Source organism: Chroicocephalus ridibundus, chromosome 9, assembly GCF_963924245.1.
Source record: "Chroicocephalus ridibundus chromosome 9, bChrRid1.1, whole genome shotgun sequence".
In the NCBI taxonomy this organism is placed as follows: Eukaryota; Metazoa; Chordata; class Aves; order Charadriiformes; family Laridae; genus Chroicocephalus; species Chroicocephalus ridibundus.
In genome coordinates, this window is record NC_086292.1 from 5024560 (window position 1) to 5046770 (window position 22211).

General features: G+C 47.8%; 1 protein-coding gene across 2 annotated transcripts in view; it reads left to right on the plus strand.

The window, feature by feature from the left end:
* OPHN1 (oligophrenin 1) overlaps positions 1–22211 on the plus strand; it is a 68064-nt gene that overhangs the window by 34870 nt on the left and 10983 nt on the right. For both annotated transcript variants that reach the window (XM_063347503.1, XM_063347502.1), the window contains exons 5-18: positions 2412–2513; positions 3548–3658; positions 4400–4504; positions 5495–5624; positions 6957–7057; positions 9601–9692; positions 9825–9903; positions 10784–10817; positions 12567–12629; positions 13670–13744; positions 15850–15934; positions 16286–16344; positions 17868–17973; positions 19763–19922. In XM_063347503.1, coding sequence (XP_063203573.1) covers positions 2412–2513; positions 3548–3658; positions 4400–4504; positions 5495–5624; positions 6957–7057; positions 9601–9692; positions 9825–9903; positions 10784–10817; positions 12567–12629; positions 13670–13744; positions 15850–15934; positions 16286–16344; positions 17868–17973; positions 19763–19922 — 1302 coding nt within the window. The remainder of the gene's footprint in view (positions 1–2411; positions 2514–3547; positions 3659–4399; positions 4505–5494; positions 5625–6956; positions 7058–9600; positions 9693–9824; positions 9904–10783; positions 10818–12566; positions 12630–13669; positions 13745–15849; positions 15935–16285; positions 16345–17867; positions 17974–19762; positions 19923–22211) is intronic.

A 22211-nucleotide genomic window follows, 5' to 3' on the forward strand; every position in this document is an offset into this window, starting at 1 on the left:
GGAGTCTCTGTCTCTGGAGACATTCCAAACCCGCCTGGAGGCGTTCCTGTGCCACCTGCTCTGGGTGACCCTGCTCTGGCCGGGGGCTGGACTGGATGGTCTCCAGAGGTCCCTTCCAACCCCTGCCATTCTGTGATTCTGTGAGCCAAAGTACCAGTTCTGGGAGCCCCCAGGCGTCCGCTGTGTAGGACATCCCGTTAGACAGACTGAATGGTCTGTGCAAGTGGAATGGGGAAGCAAAACTTCATGGCGGGAGAACTGACTAAAGAAAGAGAAAGGACTTTATTTAGGAAATACAGCTTCAAACTTTGCAGTCACTACTGAATTCATGAGGAAAATAACTAATATCCACCAGTCTGGCAAAGTCCATCTGCTCTGTTTCGTGGTGCCATTCGTGTTGGCTTATTCGTGAATTTCTGAACAGGGGCAAGAGAACAGGATTTCAGGGCTTTTAGGAGATAATTGTTGAAAGATACCATTAATCCCACAGGAGGCTGGGATTTCCAAACTCTGCTTTTCACTTTTTTGAGCTTTCAAAAGCTAGACAGAGGATTTGGGCATCATATACCTACCCTGTAGTATGTATCCATTAGTCCTCAGCTACTTGGACCTGGCATTGAGGCTACTGCCAGACTGGAGTTTCCTTATTTTAGCAATTTAACTGCCTCTCGGCAATCACTGATGGCTCAGTTATCATTTGATGTGGGTATTTGTCAGCCTGGCTTCTACTCATGGTTGTTTCTTATTGCCACAGTCTTCTGTGGTTTCACAGTCATAAGCAAACAGCCTGGTCCTCAGCTCAGCTTCTCCCTGTGTTCTTGCTGGGTTTCATTCTCAAATGTCTCCTTTTGCTCTCTTTCTAGACGTTTCCCCTTTCAGGTTTGCCAGTGCAAACAACTCTTTTTTTTGCAGTGGTTCCTTAACAAACCAATCTACACTTCATGTTTTCATGCCTGTGGTAGTGTTTGAGATGTACAATAGGTCAATAAGAACCAGCCCATCTGCAAGGGACCTCCAAGAGGTGAAATCTTGACATTGTGTATTGTAAAACAGCTATGTTTGAGGCAGCATTCCCCAGGGCTGTATTTGGGCTGGGCACTATGTAGTAAAACTTGCGTAAGCTTTGTCTGCAAGGTTTGTCGTCTCTCTTTCCACCATTGCTAATAAAGAGACAATGATTTCCCTCCCACCTATCGCCTTTGTTGTCTTCTGCTTTTGTTCTGATACTTCTGTAGGCCGTGGGATGGCATCAGACGGGATTCGCTTTTCTCAAAAGGGGAAGAGGGTCTTTACTCACAATCTAGTGGGGCTGCAGCCCTGAAGGCTGCATCAAAAGTAGCGTGGCCACCAGGTCAAGGAAGGTGCTTCTGCCCCTCTACTCTGCTCTCGTGAGACCCCACCTGGAGTACTGCATCCAGCTCTGGAGCCCCCAACATAAGAAGGACATGGACCTGTTGGAGCGGGTCCAGAGGAAGCCATGAAGATGATCAGAGGGTTAGAGCACCTCTCCTGTGAGGACAGGCTGAGAGAGTTGGGGTTGCTCAGCCTGGAGGAGGGAAGGCTCCGGGGAGACCTTATTGCAGCCTTCCAGTACTTAAAAGGGGCTTATAAGAAAGATGGGGACAAACTTTTTAGCAGGGCCTGTTGCAGTAGGACAAAGGGTGACGGTTTTAAACTGAAAGAGGGTAGATTTTGACTAGCTGTAAGGAAGACAGTTTTTACATTGAGGGTGATGAAACACGGGAACAGGTTGCCCCGAGAGGGGGTGGAGGCCCCATCCCTGGAGACATTCAAGGCCAGGCTGGATGAGGCTCTGAGCAACCTGCTCTAGTTGAAGATGTCCCTGCTCCCTGCAGGGGGGTTGGACTAGATGGGCTTTACAGGTCCCTTCCAACCCAAACTGTCTACGATTCTATGATTTTCAGAAACACGCTATGAAAGCTTCAAAGCAGAAAGTGGCCAAACTCCTAACAAATCTGTTCTTATCCTGGACATGGGTTTTGTCATTTAAGTATTTGCCCAGCTGTTTCTGAATCATGTGAACAGCCCATTAGCAAATGGTGAATACGTTTCTGATATATTCCTATGTCTCAAGTTTACTCAACATTGAAGAGATTGAGAGGGGAACAATACCTTGTCGGTGGGGCTTTTGCCACAATGCTGACATGACAAAATACTTCAAGTGCCTGTGCCACCAAGTATTGCCAGAGCTTGGTCTTGAGACATAACTAAATCCAGTGGAAGCAACAGACTGTGAAAGCAGAGCAAAGGGAAAGCGACCTCCTGTTTTGGTGGGTTGACCAGAAATTTTCCATGGGAATACTGAATCGCAGAAAAGATCTTGGTATTGTTGCATTTTCTTATCTGAAAAACCCCAGTAACTGATTCTGCTTCTACTCTTGCATCTACAGGAAAGAAAGAAAAAGTTTGAGAAGGATGGTGAGAAGTTTTATTCTATGCTGGATCGCCATTTGCATTTATCTTCCAAAAAGAAGGAATCCCAATTACAGGAGGTGTGTATGGAGTTTTCTTCAGCTGGGTCCAGAATCAACACCACCAGCTGCTCTACATCTTAAAAAAGGAGGGGGGGATCATCCCTTTCAGTAACCAGTTGAAATTGATAAGCAATTAAATCTACCTAAAGCCTATTCACATGGATAAGACCAGGGATATCGAGGTGGTAGTTCACCATGAAGTGCCAAGCAGCAATAGTGGCTTCATGCATTGTCATATCTTATTCTCACCCTTACAGCGTAGGGCAGTGACCAGTTATACTGGTACAGCTGGGGATTGGCCACCCTTTGAGACTGGCTTGGGGAACTGATCTGGCTGAAAAATAACTGGTTGTTATTATTTTTGTCAGCTTAGTTTCCAGCCTAGCTCCTGGGGTTTGCAAGGGAAATTGTGGCAGCAGGTCCACGGTGGCAGTGAGCAGGAGGCAGAGGAGGGATGGTGCTCCTTCCAGCTGGTGCTGCCACCAGACATGTTGCAACAAGAATGGAAAACCTCAGCTGTTCCGGCCCACATCAGAGTAGTTGGATCAAATCAGATCTGTCAAACCAGTTGTCAGATCAACCTACGAGCATCTTTGCAAGGCAAAATGTGTGCAAGCTGCGGTACCATGGCATACCACGTTGTTCTACCTGGTGCTGCAGCTCTGGAATTGCTGGTTTCAGGTCGCAGCAGGAGTCAGGCGAGAGGATCGTGACAGCGGCCTTGTCTTCACCATTGCAGGGCTGTGGGTGGAGAAGGAGTTTACACTAAAATAAGAAATACGCTTCGGGAAAGCCTCGGCCTTGCAGAGGAGGGTGAGGTTCTGGATCCATAAATGAAAGGGAGCTCTAAAAGGCCAGACCTGAGAAGACTGGCCAATGTTTCAGTCTTCTGGTTCCGTGCAAAGTATTCAAAACCTGGCTGGGACACCTTTGGCAGGCTTTTCCATAAGTGAGGACAAAACTATTTGTGGGTTGACAGGCAAATGCTAGTCAAATATTGTCAAGCTAGATGTAAGGTATTTATTTCTTTCACCTCTCCCTCTTTCTTCCAGGCTGACCTTCAGGTTGACAAAGAGAGACACAATTTCTTTGAGTCCTCCCTCGAGTATGTGTACCAGATCCAGGAAGTACAAGAAAGCAAGAAATTCAGTATTGTTGAACCGGTAGGAGCTTCCTTTTCTTTCAAACCATGTTGTTTGATGTTCACATATGCTGATTTGCCAACAGTTGCAGGAAAGAATGAATTACCAGGTTGGATTCGGTCCTGGGGAGTCTTGTGATGGAGCAGGAGTTAATGTTGCGCACTTGGATTGCTGCAGCTTAACAGCTTTAGTGGTGTTTGCTGGAGCACCCTGAAGCCACAGACTTGTTTCTCATGTCTGTAAGTCGATCCTGAGGAACAGGCTGGACGCTGTGGGTAGCTAGAGATCTTGTTACAAGTTATCTTGGACACGGTGTGTTTGGTAAATGTTAGCTGTGGTCAGAGGGAGAGAGTTGTGATCTGGTCTGCTTACCTGTCACGGCACAGGCTGCAGTGGGACCAGCTCGTGGCTGTGTACAGGGACCCTGCCCTGGGTGGGTGGTTTTGCCCTGGCGCCAGATGCTGTTGACCGTGGGATCGCGTAGGTCTCATGGACCAGCAATCTGCAGATCTACTCTTGTTCTCCCAGCAGGGTCTTTCATTTCGGGTGTGTTTTATTAAGACAGATGCGTGGGTGGTAGACCTGGGCTTTAGGGACGTTGTGGTGGATAAGTCATACCAAGATTTGCATTGCTCTGAAATTGTAAGGAAAAAAAATAATAATTTGTATGTGTAATTTCTGAAACCCAACTTCCTGGCTATCTTTCCTCCGATTAGAAATATAGAAGGGAAGTTTAATCTGTGTCCTTTCGCTCCTTTGCAGGTGCTGGCTTTTCTCCACAGCCTCTTCACTTACAACAACCTGACAGTTGAGCTCACGCAGGATTTCCTCCCTTACAAACAGCAGCTTCAGCTCAGCCTGCAGAATGTGAGTTCCTGCCCAGCTGAAGTATTTTTTGCATGTGACTTCTATTCTCATTTGTATTTAAACGCCTCCGGTGGCAAGGCTTTTCCAATGCAAAACAGACTGTCCATGTTTACATTGTGGGAGGTGCAGACACAGTTATTTCCTTCTCAGTTCACGTGTATTTTCTCCTGTCCTGCACTAGAGAGTCTGCAGGTGCTATGATAGTGTTTTTTCTCTGTCCAGAAGGAGCTATTGCAATTGTATCGTTTAACTTTGTGCATAAACAAGCTGAGAATTTCTTCCAATTTCATGAGATCAAAATTGTACATGTCTTCTGAAAAGGCCTCCAATCTTGATCTTAATGGTATCGGCTTACTACATGCTTTGGTAAGCTCCTCTGCTGGCTAGGTATACTCATGGGCTAAAATATCTGTCCCCTGTTTCTTTTATCCTCAGTCTTTCATGGCTGGCCCTCATTCCCATGGAACAACAGCCATAAATCTGTGCCAAGCTGAGTTTGCTGCTGGCTCATTAATTGGTCTAAGTGGTGTTCTATAAAAATGGCTTGATTTTGTACCCTGTGTTGATGTGACTCTTTAAAAATTAGAGCAGTGTAGCATGATCTTTTGAGGAATCAACGCCCTGGTTTTGTAAAGAACACGCCTGTTACCTAAACAATGGTGCAAAGAGAAGTTCAGGTGCTTCCTTCTGCTCCACCCAGCCTTAAAATGTGCTCAGTTTCTTTTATTGAAAGAAAAAGTGTCCTCCCAGTCATGACACCACAACACCATTGCCATGTGTGGTTTGTTAAACCTTGTCTCTTCAATCATCTCTAAGAGTCCAGTTGTTCTTTCAGCTGGAGTTTTCATGACAATTTTTGGAGTGGCTTCCACATTTTGTACATTGGGGACCAGTTCATTTCTTCCAGAGCACCTAAAATTTGACCAGGAATACCTGAAGCTTGCTCTTTGCTCATGTTCAAACGTGCTGCTTTTTGTTTTCTCTTAACAGACAAGGAATCATTTTTCCAGCACGCGGGAGGAGCTGGAAGACCTGAAGAAGAGGATGAAGGAAGCTCCCCTAACCTGCAAGCTACCTGGGCAGCCGACCATTGAGGGTTATCTGTACACCCAGGAGAAATGTAATGGCTTTTATATGCACCTGAATGCGTTAAAGAATGTGTAAGCCTGGGTTGCCCGGCTCATAGCCCCGGCCAGCTTTAGCCACAGCATCGCTGTGGGCTGTTCTGCACGGGGCAGCACCGCCTGCCAGTGCCCAGGGTGCCCGGGGAATCACCGGCAGCTTTAGCTGGCAGCTTTCTCAGTGGTGGCACAGAGCTTTCTCCGGGTTACATGAGCCGTGTAAGCAAGGAGCTAATTGCCCTGCGCTCAAATTAGATGAGATTTATTACTCTGCTGTAGCGCTGGAGAGGCTGGAGCTCTGGCAGATTGCACCTTGGCTGCGTTTTATCAGAACGCATCTGGTGTCGTGCCCAGCTTCCCTCTTGCAGCGTCTCTGAGGGCATCTGAGCACAGCTGAAGTGATAAGAGCAATGAGAGTTAAGCTGCTGAGAGAGAAACTCGCTGGGATTCTGTGCAGAATCAAATCAAACCAAATTCACTCTTTTACAAATACTCGCTGTAGCTTTCCAAGGCCGTGCAAGCATGAACGCGTAGGGGACAAAAGCCTCTATGCAGAGCTGTGGCCTCTCAGTCTACAGACAACTTTGTGAGCAGTTAGTTTTTGGATTGTAGATACAAGTGTATTTATACATATATTCATATGTATGTTTATCCTGCTTTTAAAAGAAAACACATGGACAGTAATTTTAGACCACAAACAAATGTTGCATGTTCCTGCATACCAGTGACTCTTTGCTGCCTCTATTTATGTTTCCCCTGTAAATTGAGTATGAAGAGAGTTGTTCCTCCTGACACTGCAACTTAAAAAAAAAAAAATTACAGAAAAAGTATCAATTGAAGTGTTTCATCTAAAGGGGTTTGGGTAAGACAACAAAGAAAAGTGACAACAAATCTAGTGTGATATAAGTAGGAACTTTAGAGTGTTTTAAAGGTGCTGTTGTCTTTACTGCCAAGTTTTCGTCAACAGGAAAAAATAGTGGTGTCTGTGTGAAACAAGCATTCAGCACACGTAGGATCCTGCCAGTGTAGATCTTGGCTGGACTTGGCCAAACCAGCTTGGCTCGCAACCAGAGTCCCACAAACGCCCTTTCACCAGCAGCGTTTTGGGAGGGCGGTGAAGGTGGCTGCCGCCCAGCGCTTTCTCCTCCTCTCCTCTTCCTCCTCCTCCTTGCTCTTGCCAGTGGAGACGCTGGCGAGGGAGGTGTCTCCGCAGGGCCAGCGGTGTCCGTGCCCAGAGAAACGCGGACATGCAAGAAATGCTGGCCATGCCCTGCCGGCTGCATCCAACTAAGGCGCCATCTCTCACCCCCGCTTCCCGTGTGTTTCCGCAGGGGCACTGGGCATCTCCTGGGTGAAATACTACTGCCAGTACGAAAAAGAGGCAAAAACCTTGCGGATGACGCCTATGGACCAGAAGCCCGGAGCTAAGCAAGTGAGTGAGTTGGTTTCTTGGAGGGACGTCTGCAAACATTGACCCAGCCATCACGTCTCACCTTCAATCCACCCACGTCATCTCTTTCCTTAAGCAAACTGACGTACAAATGCCACATCCAGGGCAGCAGAGGCCAGTCCCGCTGTCAGGAGCAGTCACCTGGCAGCACCGGTCCTCAAGACGTGCTGACAATGGGCTGGTCCCAACGCTGTGGCTGTGGAAGGGCTCCTGGCCACAGTGCAGAGGGGGTGGGCTTCGTGTCCCCTCCCTGCCTGGCCACGCAGGCGGGGGGTTTGGTGCAACCTGAAGGAAGCAGATTTTTATTTGAAGAGAAGTTTCACCTCCCTCTCTCCCAAATGACCCAAAAGCCCTGCAGGGTTTGGCAGCAGTGACGTGGGTTTGTGTAACGTGAGCATTATTTGAGCAGTGGTGACTTGCAAGTTTGGTCTATTGTGAAATTTCTGCCTTTCTAGACGGGCTAATTTTTATATTTATCCATGCAAATGAGTGGTGAATCTGCAGCCTGGTTTGCACGTAGGCCTCTGGCAGTGATTGCGAGTACTTGAATTACTTGAGTTATTAGACGAGTGCTTCCAAAAGCAGCACTTCTCTGCCTTTTTATGTTCACACAGTCACTAGTTTGTGATTTTGATTTCTGTTTTCAGAACTGGTTACGTGTGAGTGGGACTGGTGTTAGGAGAGAATTGGGCAGCAGTTGCCGTTCTAAACTGCAATAAGGCAACGGTGTGGGAAACTGCTCCTTTCACTAAACGCTTTGTTTTGAACCAGTGAGTGATGTGTCTGGGAGTTCCCTGCAGTTCCTTGGGGTGACAGAGGAGGGGTAGGGTGCAGGCGTGGATGACAGACTGTGGCTCAGAGTACAGCAACTGCATCCAGCTGAGTCCACCCACCCTCCTCTGCCATGGAGCGACATGCCCCAGGGACTTCCCAGTCAGGCGTGCTGTTCTCCAGTTCGTGACTTCATGGTCTGTTCTTTGGCAGCCCTCTGCACGCTGCAGCAATAAAATAAAATGTATTTTTTGGAAGCCCTTGGCCAGAGACCTTGGCAAAGTAATGTCCAAAACGTTGACTGGAGAGATCTGTTGTCATCTATGCCATAAACATGTCTAGTAAGGCCAATTAATGCAGGGTAGAGGCTTGTAAAAATGTCAATTAGTCCCCTTCCCAAACTCCTGCAGTCTGGTAGTCTGCACCTTCAGGTCACAGCTGGCCACACAGCTTCAAATGCTGTGATTACAAGGAGCGCTCTTAAAAACCCCAAACAACCAGCACACACACAAAACGCAGCCAGGAGATTATCATCACGGCGTGTAAGCCAGAGGTAATCCTGGAGGAAGCAGTCCTTGCCCCCAGGCTGTCCTGGATCAGCTTGATCCGCTTCTGCCAGAGGTCTTGCAGCGGTGGTGACGGTCAGGGTGATGAACACGTTCCAGGTTTGCGCACTCAACCCTAGGGTCTGCGTGCTTGTAAGGTCTCCTGAGTGTCTCTTCAGAGTCCTACAAAGTCCTGGAGATCTCACCACCACGTTACAAAATGATCCCGCTGTGGAGTACAGAGGCATGAACGCAAAGGGACAGAGCACTAGCCCTGCAATGGTGGCTTCTCCTCAGAGTGCACCTACTCTAGATTTGGACAGTTAATTTCCTTTTCTACAAGGTATTTTGTGTAAAGCTGTTGGATCATGAATGCTATGGATCAGCCCTGATAAAAGTTAGGACCCAACTGTGTCACATACCAGAGAAGGATGGTCCTGGCCTCAAAGACCAAGCAACTGCCTCCGGAGGTTTGTTTATGGCAGCGTTCCTGCTCTGCGGAGGCATATTTCTTGTTGCTGAGATATTTAGCACTTGTTTGCGGGGTAGTGCCATGAAGCCTAGAACATTTTGTGGCTGAGGAGAGGAAGCCTGGCTCACAAAGCCTTTGATCTCTGTCTTTGTTGATGGTAGGAAGGACCATCTGTGCTCCTGGTACCAATGCCATCAGATTGGCAGGGCGCCCGCTGGGACCCTGGTGCTCCCAGCTTTGACAGGCTGAGAGAGTTGGGGGGGTTCAGCCTGGGGAAGCAAAGGCTCCGGGGAGACATTAGAGCCCCTGCCAGTGCCTAAAGGGGGCCTACAGGAAGGACAGGGAGGGACTCTTTATCAGGGAGTGTAATGATAGGATGAGGGGTAACGGTTTCAAACTGAAAGAGGGGAGATTTAGATTGGATATCAGGAAGGAATTCTTTGCTGTGAGGGTGGTGAGCCCCTGGCCCAGGTTGCCCAGAGAAGCTGTGGCTGCCCCATCCCTGGAGGGGTTCAAGGCCAGGTTGGACGGGGCTTGGAGCAACCTGGGCTGGTGGGAGGTGTCCCTGCCCAGGGCAGGGGGTGGGACTGTATGATCTTTAAGGTCCCTTCCAACCCGAACCATTCTGTGATTCTACGGGCAGTGTGCTGCTGGGCTGGAGCCTAAGGGTGCTCAGGAACCCTAAATCTTCTCCTGTGTTTCTTGCCACTAACCTTGGCTTTCATTTTCTCTCCTAGGGCACCTTAGACCTGACACTGAAGTCCTGTGTAAGAAGAAAGACGGACTCTATAGACAAGAGGTTTTGTTTTGACATTGAAACTAATGAAAGGTGAGATGCTTAGTATTCAAATGGCCTCCAAACAGATAAACCCTGTAAACCTCGATGAAGTTGCTCTTTGCTGTTTACTAAGAACAACTTTTGCTTCATTTTCCTGCCTGTCCCTGGGCGAACTCTGCACAGGTCTGGGACCATCACACTGCAAGCGCTCTCAGAAGCCAATCGAAGGCTGTGGATGGAAGCCATGGACGGGAAGGAGCCGGTAAGTGTTGAGGGAGCTGCTGCACAGCCGTGAATATGCTGCCGAGCAGTGTCCTCTGCTGGCAGGTCCTGGGGAAGAGCAGTGACACAGGCACTGCCACCTCACTGCTGGTGCTTACCCATAATTCATAAATAATAAATCGGTTCACCCACTGCACGGCTGAAATGGGATTTTGTGGTGTTCTGCTGGTGGCACAGCTTGCAACGAGGGTTTTGTTTTTCCCCCTTTAAAGCTCTGGTACATTCCCTATGGTTGCTGATGTGGAGGTGGGACGCGGGAGGAGGGAGATGGGACACGGGCACCCTCCACAGCACATTTCTCCTACTCGTTTAAACTGGAAAGGACATGGGATAGTGTGGAGGGTCACTGTGCTCATGCTGGGCAGCCAGTCACTTCGGGGATGTCTGGGGCTCACTAGGTTTACGTGACGTGTTATTATGCATAAAGGATGGCACCTGCTGTTTATTATTTATTAACAAAAAAATACAGGATGGATTTTTGTATGGGGTGAAGGAATGTCTTGACACTTGAATTTTCAAAAGCAAGCAAACAAACAAAAAGCCCACAACCGCCATGTGCCAGACTGTCCTGCTGTCCTTTTCACAGGGCACCTAAAGGTCAAGGTTTCCTTTTGTTTTTTGGGAGACCTCTTTCCTAGAAATAGGTGCTCCAACGAAACGTAGAAAGTCAGCAAAAACACATTTATTGTGTAGATAATGGTATCTTGCTTAATTATAGAGTGACGTTTCTTTGGGACATTTACTGTTCGGGATTGGCTTTGGATGATTTATGGGGTTGCATTTTCTTTTGAAAATAAATATCGAATCGCATTGCATCATGTTTTTGTTTTTTCCTCTTCCATTCCCTCCCCTTTTTTCAGATCTACCACAGTCCCATCACAAAACAGGAAGAAAGTGAGTCATTTCTGTTGCTGTTCCTCTGCGCTCTCGAAGCTGTCTGGGGGTCGAGCAGTGTATTTCCTTGCAGATACACTCGTCCTCCGTTTCTGCTGAACAGGCTGTGTGTTCCCTCCCTGGCGGCAGTGTAACTTCTTTCCTTTTCATCCCGGTGTCTGATACTGAGGCCAGATAAGAAATTTGCAAACAGCAAAAGTTACCGATTGCAACGTGCGGTTTTTATTTAGCAAGGACTAGCTGGATGCGGAGTTGAAGTTGCACCTCCGAACCCCAAAATAACGGAGGGGGGGAAAAAGATCGGTGAGGGATTTTGGGGGCGTTTCCCAGAGCAAAGGTTATAATAGGAAAATAAGAGGTGGCATTTAGTTCCCTGGAGCTCCCGTCCCACCGCTTTGTCCCATGTACCCTACCCACCGCCCCTGCAGCCCCGGGACAGGCTGCTGCCCCTTTCCCTTTCCCCTTCTGCAGACCATCGCTGAGCCCGCTGCCGTGGAACACTTGCATTCTGTATCTTGGAGCTTCCTTTTATGAGCCCTTAATTAACTGACTTTAATGAGCATAGCGGTAGCATTATCAGAGGCATAAGCGTGAAACCTGTTGTTTGACTGTGTTTGCATTACACGCCTGGAAAGAATGTGACTCAGTGTTTCAGAAAAGTAAATACACTTTATTTTTAATAGATTAGAGCTAGAAAGACTTCAAATCTTATCATCCCACTCAGTATCAAGTACCGAGTGGATCTGTCCTTAAGAGTGTCTTAACTCCTGTATTAGAGCTAAGATACGCCTGAGCTTGTCATTGCTGTTGCTCAGAGAAGAGAGAATCATTATAAACAACTTGCTGAAAATGCAGTGATTTCATAGGATTCGCCAGCATGGCCTGTCCTGTGACTGGAGTTGGTCCAGATGTGTCCTGTGGCTGTTTTTTTCCAATAAAATGCTATTTTACATCAAAAAGATAAACAACAAACCAAATAGCCCCACTCCTCCCAAATAACCCAAACCCAAACAATTCGAAGCCAACAACAGCATGGGTCATTTAGGAGAAATTCAAGCTAAATGTTTGCACTGAACAGAAAGGTATTTCACATTATAACTTGAACAATCCTTCCAGATATCCAGGAAAAATAAGCAGAAGTAGTAGTGTGATGACAGAAGTTGAAATACGCGTATAGAAACAAAATCTGACTTTCTACCTGCTTCACGATGCCTGCAAAACAGGCACAGAGATAGTCTGTGGTTAATTGGCTGGAACAAAAACCTGTGTTCTGCTTTACTCAGCGTATCAAGCTGTATTGGTTTTGCTTTTTAATCTAGTCAAGTAGATAAGCAGAAATTACACGATCCTATGATGCGGAAGAGCTTCAACTGCAGATTTTGCAGCGCTCTGGAAATGATTAATCAACTCCTTATCAGGCACAAATTCGCATGTGGCGGGACTCTGATTTACACTTTTGTTATTAGAGGCAGAAAGGGGGGAGGGAGCAGTGCTGGAACTCAAAATAAATTCGAGGAATAATGGAGAACGTATGGAGCTAATAATTCCTTGCCAGGATTTAAAGAATGCCTGTGTTTTCATGGAGGGATGTACACGATGCAGCTGCACGTGGGATCCCGGCCGTGCGCTGGGGCACTGCAGCTTTGTGTGCCGAGCAGGGACTGGGTATGGGGCATTCCCAGTAGTTTTCCATGGGCAGTCGCGTGCTGGTGCTCGGGCTGCTAACCCCGCTTCCCTTGTTTGAAACAGTGGAGCTGAACGAGGTGGGCTTCAAGTTTGTACGGAAGTGCATCAACGCAGTGGAAACGAAAGGTAAGGTCTCACCCTGGCATCAGGAGCTGCCGCCGTCCTGGCGTTGCTCCCCGTGGCCTTGAATTGTACTGTATTTTCTGCAGCATAGTCAATGAAACGAGACTGACTTTTAACCGAAGAACGCATGTCAGAGGAGTAGAAATCCTGTGCTGTTTGCAATGTTGTTATACCAAATTGGGTTAGGATTGAATTTCCACCTTTATGCTGTTTTCATTCATCCGTTTCTCGTCTTTGGCTCTGAGAAAACTCATAGTTAGGCAGAAGGAGAGCAGCTTTGGAAGTCTCTCTGTACTGGGAGGACAGGTAGGGGTTAACCGGGGGTACAGCGTTATTCGGACCCATTTTATTACAAGCAGCAGGGCAGAAGCAGGTCTGGTCTTTCATGGAATGCCCAGCCTCTACCCGCATGCATTGGTGGCGTGGGCTATCACACAAAGATAAATCACTCCAGAACAGCTGGATCCCCCAGCTGTGGCAGGGAAAGGTGGCTGGTTTCATTTCCAGAGTTTCTGGGGGATGTGGCCAGCCAAACCCTGCTGAAGTGGGGAGGAGCCAGGTAAAGAGACCCTCCTCTCGGAGCCAGGCAAATACAGCAGTTCTGTCTTTCCTCACGTTGGCTAATATTTTCAAATAATCGGCTTAAGCGTGTTTGCCTTCTGTCACAATTGGAACAGATGAATGGTAAAGCAACACTCTCCAGAAATGGCGTATTTAGGCAGGTAGGGCGTGCCAGCTCCAGCGTGTATTCGCGTTGGCTGTGCTCGCCTGCCCGTGACACAATCCCGGCAGAAAGTATGTGGATGTGCTGGCGGCCACCATGGGCGAGCGGAGCTCCTGCCCTCTGCCCCCAGACCCAGGCAGCAGCAGCCCCTTGCTGGGGGGCAGCCCGGGGTGTGGAGGGACAGATCCTGGATGGTTCCTGGGGCAGAAGCATTTCTGCAGAACCAGCTGGGAGAGGGGTTCCACTAGATGGGGCTTTTGGTCTTCCCACCAGCTGGGGAAGACCTTTGGCTAATGCTCTTCGGCTTTCTCCTGCTTAGGGATTACTACGGAGGGCATCTACCGGACTGTTGGCAGCAATATTCAGGTGCAGAAGTTGCTGAATGCCTTTTTTGGTAAGAATTAATTATTCCATGCGACTAGATTGTCCTGCTTTTGTATTGTTTAAGGGGGACAGAGAGGATCAGGTTTCACAGTGAGAAATGTCGAGCGTGGTTTTTGGTCCCCAAGGTCCCTCCAAGGCACGTTTTCCCCTTCTCTTCTGGGCTTTTTTCTGCACCCCACTCTAGTGGCAATTATTATTAGTGCCGCTTTAAATGGCAATTATTTGTTGGTGGTGCAACCTGCATTTTAAGTTAAGTGAGCAGCAGCGAAATAAAGCGAGGCGGTGACCCTGGGGCAGAGGGGACAAGCCTTCTCCCATCATGTGCTAAAAATATTCAGGCATTTTGGAGTCACGTGCTGGGGACACGTTTCTGCCGCAGTCCCGGAGTACGGGACATCAGCCAAGGAGAGATGAACCCTCGCCCTCTCCTCCACTGCCGGCAGCCCCTCCTGCAGCGCTGCTGCCAGGGAATTCGCCCGCCCGATGCCGTTCATGGGGAGGTGCCTTGTCCCTTGGGTCCAGCGCGGCCATCTCACGGCCATCTCCTAAACCAAGCCCCGCAGATGAGCTCAGAGGGACCCTTTTCCTCAGTGGAGTGTCATGGAGAGCTAAACTGGGAAGGTGGTCTCCACAGGGAAGCTGTTACCCTGGTTTAAGGTTTTCACCTGGAAGGGCTGAGATACCTCACTGCATGCAATGTATATGTTAATATGCCAATGTATGCATTTCTGCTGTAAGCCTTTCTGGGCGCTGAATCTTGTATTTCATACGTAAATTGGTGGGTAACCTTTATACAAGAAACAGTTAAACTCCCAGCAGCGGGTTGTGGGGCATTGCTCTGGGCTGGGACAGGCGTTCCCAGGCTGGCACCTGGCTGAGGCCAATCGTGCCCCTGTCTGGTGGCACACGTGGGCCAGGGCAGGCTGTGAGCCCCGAGGGTCGGTCTGAGCCCCGAGGGTCGGTCTCCCACATGCCCAAAGGCTGAGCTGTTCTCGCCATCCCTGCCCCAGCAGCAGGAGCACAGGGCAGAAAGTACATTTACATTGATAATCTGTGTGCACAGACATCTGATATTAATATAGCATTCACAGGCTTTAACTATTGTGTTTTTACTATTGTTTACTATTGATTTTACTATTGTTGTTATTTGTTAAAACGGACAGTTTGTGCTGATGTATAGCTATACCCAATTCCCATGGAGCCACGACTTCAGACAACTATCCAGTTACGCTTGCCTGGTGACTAATCCCTTAGATAAGTTTTTATTGCTTCTTGATTCTCACCCTCCCTGTGAGAAGCTCTGTGGTTTTCTCATCTGAACCCCACCAGTTGAGTGGCTTTTTGTTTTATTTATGTGCACTGGTCTGGTTGACCACTTGCCACCGTACTGCGTACAAACTCGGGATGGAACATCCAACAACACAGAAATAACTGCTGCAGGAGGATTTCATCCTGAACTTGAATAAGGAGATAGATAGTATTTTTTTTGGTCTCTAGTCCTATTTCTTTTTTTTTAAATAAATCATCCAGTTTATTTCTTTAGTCCAGATGGCCCCCATCCTCCAACCACAACCTTTACTTCATCGTACCACAGAAATGATGCGGTTGTTCGATGACAGTAGGCAGGAGCAAAGTGTACTTCCATGCTGCTGTGCCTCCTCCTCTGAGCTCCCTCCTCTCTGTGCAGCAAGAGGGAACATTTCCAGACCAGCCTTCAGGGGAGCAGCTGTGAAGGAGGGATTCGAACTGGACACTTAGTTTACTTTGGATATCAGAAAGCTTGTCTTGGATCTGCTGAAATGCGTTGGTTTTGCCAGTGTTGTCTGTGCTGGGAAAAAACAAACTGTAGAGAGTATGCACTTGCTAACTTTTCACCACTGCTTAAATGTTACCTTCTGCTTCTAATCTTCTGGTTAGCACTGCTCCTCAGCCTTTCCAAAGTACTGGCGCTGGTACCGTTGTTCTGTTTTTCCTAGTCATGAGAATCAGCAGCTTTCTTCATCACGTGCTGCTGTAGCTCCGTTTGACTCGAGAGCATACCCTCCCCGAGAGTGGGCTATTTATTAAGAGCCTCAAAATGGACCTTATTTTAAAGCCATTTTGTTCTTCCTCCAGATCCAAAATGTCCAGGGGACGTGGATCTCCAAAGCGGCGATTGGGACATCAAGACGATTACCAGCTCACTGAAGTTTTATCTCAGGTAGCACTGCAGGGCACGCCTGCCCCGAGCGGGCAAAGGAGCTCGGGGCTGATGCGGGTGAAAAGCAGAATGAACTGCCAGATGTTAACATCTGGCTGTTGGGAAGGGCAAAGAAGTGAGGAGGAGGAATGGATTTTTTTAATCTGATATTATTTTTTGAGCGATATGCCTGTTGTGTAAACCCCACGTCCCATGGGAAAAGCTGTTTAAATTAATACTGTCAGGGGGGGAGATGCCGCTGGGAGATGGTGGTGCTCTAGGGAAGTGGATTTGCCCGTTGGTCCTTCGAGATCAGTTGCGCGTGGGTCACGCTGCCCTGCCAGAACTCAGATTTCTTTCTGGTTATTGCAGGAACCTGTCTGAACCCGTCATGACCTACAAGCTCCACAAAGAATTGGTCCTGGCTGCCAGTAAGTCCCACAGTTGCCCTGCTGACAGTCCCTAGCCCTGCCCTCCCCAACCAGCGTACGTCAAAATCACTTGACGGAGCTCTGCCAGCCTGACACCAGGGTGTCCGGCTGCTTCCCCCTGTAGAAAGAGGAGTGATCCTTTCTTTTGAATGCTTAATTGTGCAAGGGAGGTGGTGGTATTCCTTCCCTTCTTTCCTTTGCTGTTGCAGTGCTCTTCCCTCTAATGGGGTTTCATGCTCTTGGAGGGTCTGGAGAGCCAGGGGATATCAACTAACCTGAAATCAGCACAACTGACCCAGAAGAATTGTTTCTCAATAGTATTAATATATTTATTTTAAAACCTGTGAGGGAATGGGATGTGCTGTTGCCACGTAGATAGATAGGTGCTCCCTTTAGGTAGTGAAATTTGTCTTGGGATGTTGAATCCAAAGTGTCTACCAGTTCATGAAAGACATTTTTCTGCTGCAGCTCTTGGGACTGAGCCACAGCCAGTATCAATGGAGATTAGCTGAGTAACGTGGGTGTACTGACAGGGCATCGCCTGTGCTAAACCAGCCGGTCCTCGGCTGTCCTGTTCTTATGGCCATTTCAAATAAGCCGTAATTATTCTAAGCTGGCTGCATCCTCAGAGCGCGTTGAGAGCTAGCACGCTGAGATGGAGACTAGAGGGATACAGGGAACTGGTCATCGCCCTCAGCGTGAGAGTACTGGCATTTGGAAATTCATGGCACACTCAGAAACATTTTGGCTTAAAGCATCCTTCCCATCCCCATGCCTGCTTGAAGCCAACAGGAGGGTAGGAGAGCACCCGCCTCTCCTTGGTTTGGACCTCCAGAGAATTAATAACGCTTGTTCTTACTTGGCAAGGAAACTTTTCCACCACGTACTGATCGTGCTCAAGCCCCAAATTTATTAGTTTCAGAACTGGTTAAACCAATGATGTCCGGGTATGTGCAAAACCATAATCCCTTCCCTACCTTCCCTCAGAAACTTGCACCATTAAGCTTCCCAGCTAACGAGATCCCACACTATTCTTTTCACACTGAGTATTTTATTGTTTCTTGATTATTTATGCTTCTGAGGGTGACCTCTTTGGGTCAGGGACTCCATTTTTTTTCCCTGAGGGACATTATACCGCCTTGTTCAGCGTTACAGCTATCTGGGCTGATAAGATACCCAGCAGAGAGGCCGTGTGTTCCCAGGTGTGCGGGGCGAGGGTGCGCAGGGCAGTACCTGGCCGTGCCCAGCCTGTTTCCCCGGTCGTGCTCAGAGGCAGAGTGCAACCCTGAGCTCCCTTTCAAGCTTCATTTCTCCCTCTTTCCACTTCATTTTGTTTCTCACAATGGTTACCCTGTTGCTATGTAATCTCACTTTCCTTCTGCTTCTCATCGCTGGGTTTGGCCAGCCAGCCCTACGTTGCAGAAGGAATGGCTCCCACAGATTTCCTTTAGCTTTATCTTTCTCTTATGTGTTTACTTTGAAAGTGTTGGGCACAAACTTCTCTTCCTGCTACTTCTTTCCAGAATCCGAGAACCTGGATTACAGGCTGGGAGCCATTCACGCTCTGGTCTATAAACTACCTGACAAGAACAGAGAGATGTTAGAGCTCCTCATACAACACCTTGTCAAGTAAGCAGACGTTTTTCTCTAAAGCCAAAGTAAGGGGAATAATGGAATCAGCAGAATAAGTCTTTTTTTGTGGCAGGTTTGCATCCAGCACAGTCCCCCTAGGAATTTATGTTTGGACTGCACAAATGGTATGATTATCCTTGCCACCCACTGCATTAAGTGATGCTTCTCTTTCTAATTGCCACTTTCATCCCCTTTCTGACAAATACCAAGCAAGAAATAATTGTAAAATGAAAATGTCCTCTGACAGCTGAGCTATAAATTGTCACCTCTCACTCCAGTTAACAAGAATGTTAGGTCTGGGAACGGCTGTAGGAGCTGCTGCGCCCACGGGCTGAACACGAAGCATGCTTTGGTTTTATCTCCATGTCTATGGATTCAATGTCCTGAGCCCTTAGAGCAGCGCGAAGGCTTGAGCGTGTCAGTCTCTGCTCTCGTACAGGCATGTTGGATGCTTGGTGGCACCGAGCAGCACTGTTCCACGTGCGTCCACCAGTGAGCCACTGAAAAAGTCTGTTACTTGGTGATAATGGCACCAGCACTGCGTGGAGAAATGGGTATTTTCCTGCCTCCTCGTCACACCGAATGCAAAGGCTCGGTGTGGAAGCTCTGCCCGCTCCACCCCAGGGAGGAGCAGGGACGCAGCAGCGAGAGAGGCTCGTGACGAGCCATGCTGAAGCTCAAAAGCAAGAGAGCAATCTGTGTGCGGGTCAGGAAGGACCAGGGACCAGGACCAGGGCTTGCAGAAGCAATGGCTTTTGTGGGGCAGGGCTTGCTCTGGACCTTTGGAGAAGTTGTTTTCAAAACGGGGCTGTTTCAGAAATAAGCAGGGCTGATCTGGCATTGTCACGCCCTAACACTCGAGGGTGAGTGCTTGTCCCTCGGTGCCATGCCCCCTCTTTGGGGCAGGAAGGGCTGGCTGGGGGATCCTGCCTGCCATCCACTTCCAGCCTTTCATGCACGTGTTTGTGTGGTTTTTAGACACCTTTCTGCCTACGCGGCAGAGCTGAGGGTGTCTGGTGTGCAGTCCAACGAAGCTAACACCATACTTGTGGTCATTCTGTTTATTCCTTAGAGTGTTTACACTTAAATTCTCTTCCCTCTCCCCTTCATGCTGACAGAAACCTCTTTAACACCAGAGCTACAGGGCAAACCCAGAATTCCTTACATGTCAGCATCAGAGTCTCTCTCCTCTGGTCCACTTCTGGAAGCAGGTAGTGCCCACCTGGGTGGTTAATACTTCAGCCATCAACTGGAATGTGCTCCTGGTTGCACGTTCCTCCAGGGCTTGAAGGCTCACGCTGCACAGAGTGAGCTCTGTTCTGTGAAAACGGTGGTTCTTTCAGAAAGAAGATGCTGTGTAGAGATTTATTGCAGACCTCCGAAGTGTGCTCCCTGCATTCAATCCTCCTCCTTCAGAGGGAGGAAAAATTAAAGCCAAAATTCGGATATTCCAATTGAAATGATTCCTTTCGTGCATGTGTTACGCAGATGACTTTTGATTGCAGAGTTAAAAGAAGAGCTAGGAGTGGGAAGAGATCAAATAAAAATGCTGTCAGCATGTTGCTCTCCCAGACAATTGTCCTAGCCAAATGAACGTGTCATAGCCAGAGACATATTTTATCTCTGGTAGGGTTGGGAAACAAATTCTGCTGAAACAAAATGAAGAAAATTGAATGACTGATTCTCACTGTGTCCTTTTCTATTGCTTGGAATAAGAGTCATTTGGAAAAAAAAAAAAACGCAAACCAAACCAAAACCTTATTCCTTCTTTCCTTCCTGTCCGCAGCATATGTGAGCACAGCCGAGAGAATCTGATGTCACCGTCTAACATGGGGGTGATATTTGGACCGACCCTCATGCGAGCGCAGGAGGACACCGTGGCAGCGATGATGAACATCAAGTTCCAAAACATCGTAGTTGAGATCCTCATCGAGCACTTTGGGAAGGTACAGGTGGCAGCCCCGGGAGCACCTCCACGCAGCTTCTGGCTGCTCCATCATGTTCGTGCAAACTGTTGCTGTGGCAACGATGTAGAGCTCTGGCTCTTTCTCCTGGAGTCTCCTTAGGGGCTGGAATTTTTTTATATAATATACTGTTCTGAAATGCTTCAGAAGGAAATAAAAAGTGTAGCAGACATGTTCCTCACTGTTGCCTTTAGCTAGTCCCAAAGGAAACCCTGAGCCAAGGGATTTTTGCTTTTTTTTTTAAATAAGAGGAATCTTTATTGAAAAAAACCAGCTATTCTATGCTTGGACATTACAAATTTACACTTTCCTTTGCTGAAGGCAGGGGCTAGACCAGAGCATAACTGGTTTCAGTGGGCCCAGTCCAAGATGAGACACTATACAGCTATTTATACAGGGGAAAAAACCCAAAGCAGACAAGCATTTGATGGAAATAATTCAGCTGTGCATATGATCTGTTCAGATCCAGGTGTAGGGATGGTGTCCGGGGAGGGGAGCTGGTGCTTGGGGTGGAGCTCTCAGAGAAGGCTTCGGCGAGCGGCCGGTGCCTGTTGTGTTGGGGCGATGCTCTGCAGCATCCCAGCGAGGGTCCAGCAGCTTTTGCCTTTCGTGGGACCTTGCTGAGTGTTTTTGTCTGAGAGCGTTGCCCAAATGCACAGCCTGGATTAGATCTGCTGTGGTGGGTGCTGAAGATTCACGTGGAGTCAACAGCTTTTTGTCATGTGGCGTTTTGTCTCCTGATGGAAAGCAGAATATTCCACTGTCTACTGTATTAGCGCTTTCTCCACATGATATCTGATATAATGGCTTAGGTTTATGATATATGATATATTTATGATATAATGGTTTTCAGGGTGGCTGGAGGATGATGGAGCTGTATGTTAATATTGAAAAATTTGAGCAGCGTTTGCATTCAGATCAGCATACCAGGGACCAGGTTGCTTTCCTAATAACAGCGCTAGGTTCAAAGGAGTGAGTTTGGTCCTTCAGCTTGTCATAAGGCTTTACATCACCAGAGTGTGAGAACAATCTCTTTTGTCTTAGAGGTAGGGGAGGTTTGAAGCCATCCTTGAAAGGATGATGGTTGCTGTGAGGAAGATGGGGTAGCGCTCCCAGCAGACAGGGCAGCACATAGGCAGAAGTGAAGCTGCCTTTTCGGGAAAGGAAGAGGAAGCCGAAGCTAGAAGAGCAAGATTCTTGCCAAAGTGGATATGGAGTCAGAGCAACCAAATGGGGACCAGATGGGTGGCGTGGGAGTCGCTTGTGGTGCCAAGGATTGGAACCAGAGAAATGAGATGAAAGAGCTCAGAGAGACTTTGGAGTATCCGCACAAGGAGCTCATGAAAATCACATGCCGGTTTCTTTGTAGGTCTCTGCGAACGCTTTTAATAAGTTCCCACAGCAAAACAGTGCATCATTTGTGCGTTGGGATCCTCACACGACTTGCTCCAGAACCGAGCCTCTGTCCTCCCCTCCTGAGCAGCCTGTGGTGCAGGCTGAATCAACACGGGATTTACACGGCCACCTCTAAGAGCTGGAATTAAATCTTTAATTAAGCCAGACATCTCTTTGCTTGCTTTTAATTTCTTCAGCGATAAGGTTAAGTTAGTAACATTTATTAGATTGAGCTTGTAAGTTCAGCGTCAGCCCCGGAAATGTCTTCAGCTCACACATGAGCAAACACTCTAAATGAGTCTGGAGGAAGAGAGGGTTATGGTTTATATAGCGCAATATGAAGACTCTTAAGGACAAAGTAACTACTCATGACTACTTTGTGGATAATTACTGTTTCCACAGCTTATATTTCAGTGCCAGAGTTAAATTAAATAAGTTGAAGGCTCTGGAAACACCTTCTTCACTGTACAAACCATCTAAATATGAGGCTCTGTCAATATCTCTGTACCTTCAAGTTGTTTAATCATTTAGAAGGCAGAAGCAAAGCAGAGGATGCACCCACATCTTCAAAAGAGTAGTTTGCGGTGGGTTTTTGCCTGTTTTTCAGACGTTGAAAAGCATCTAGTGAAAACAGCATTCTGTATAAGCATCCATGGGGAGCTTAACACTTTTTTTCCTTTAAAAACGCATTTGTCAATATATAGGAAGGAGGTTGATGTTTCCAAAAAATTACCCTGCTGCAGGTAAACCTTTGCGGTTTTAATCATACATGAGCTGCTGCTTTTAAATCCCGGGTTCTTAACGTCAGAGCAAATTGCTCTGGATCCAGGCAAGGAGAACGCACCAGACTTTGTATTCTGGAGTGGAGAAGATGTA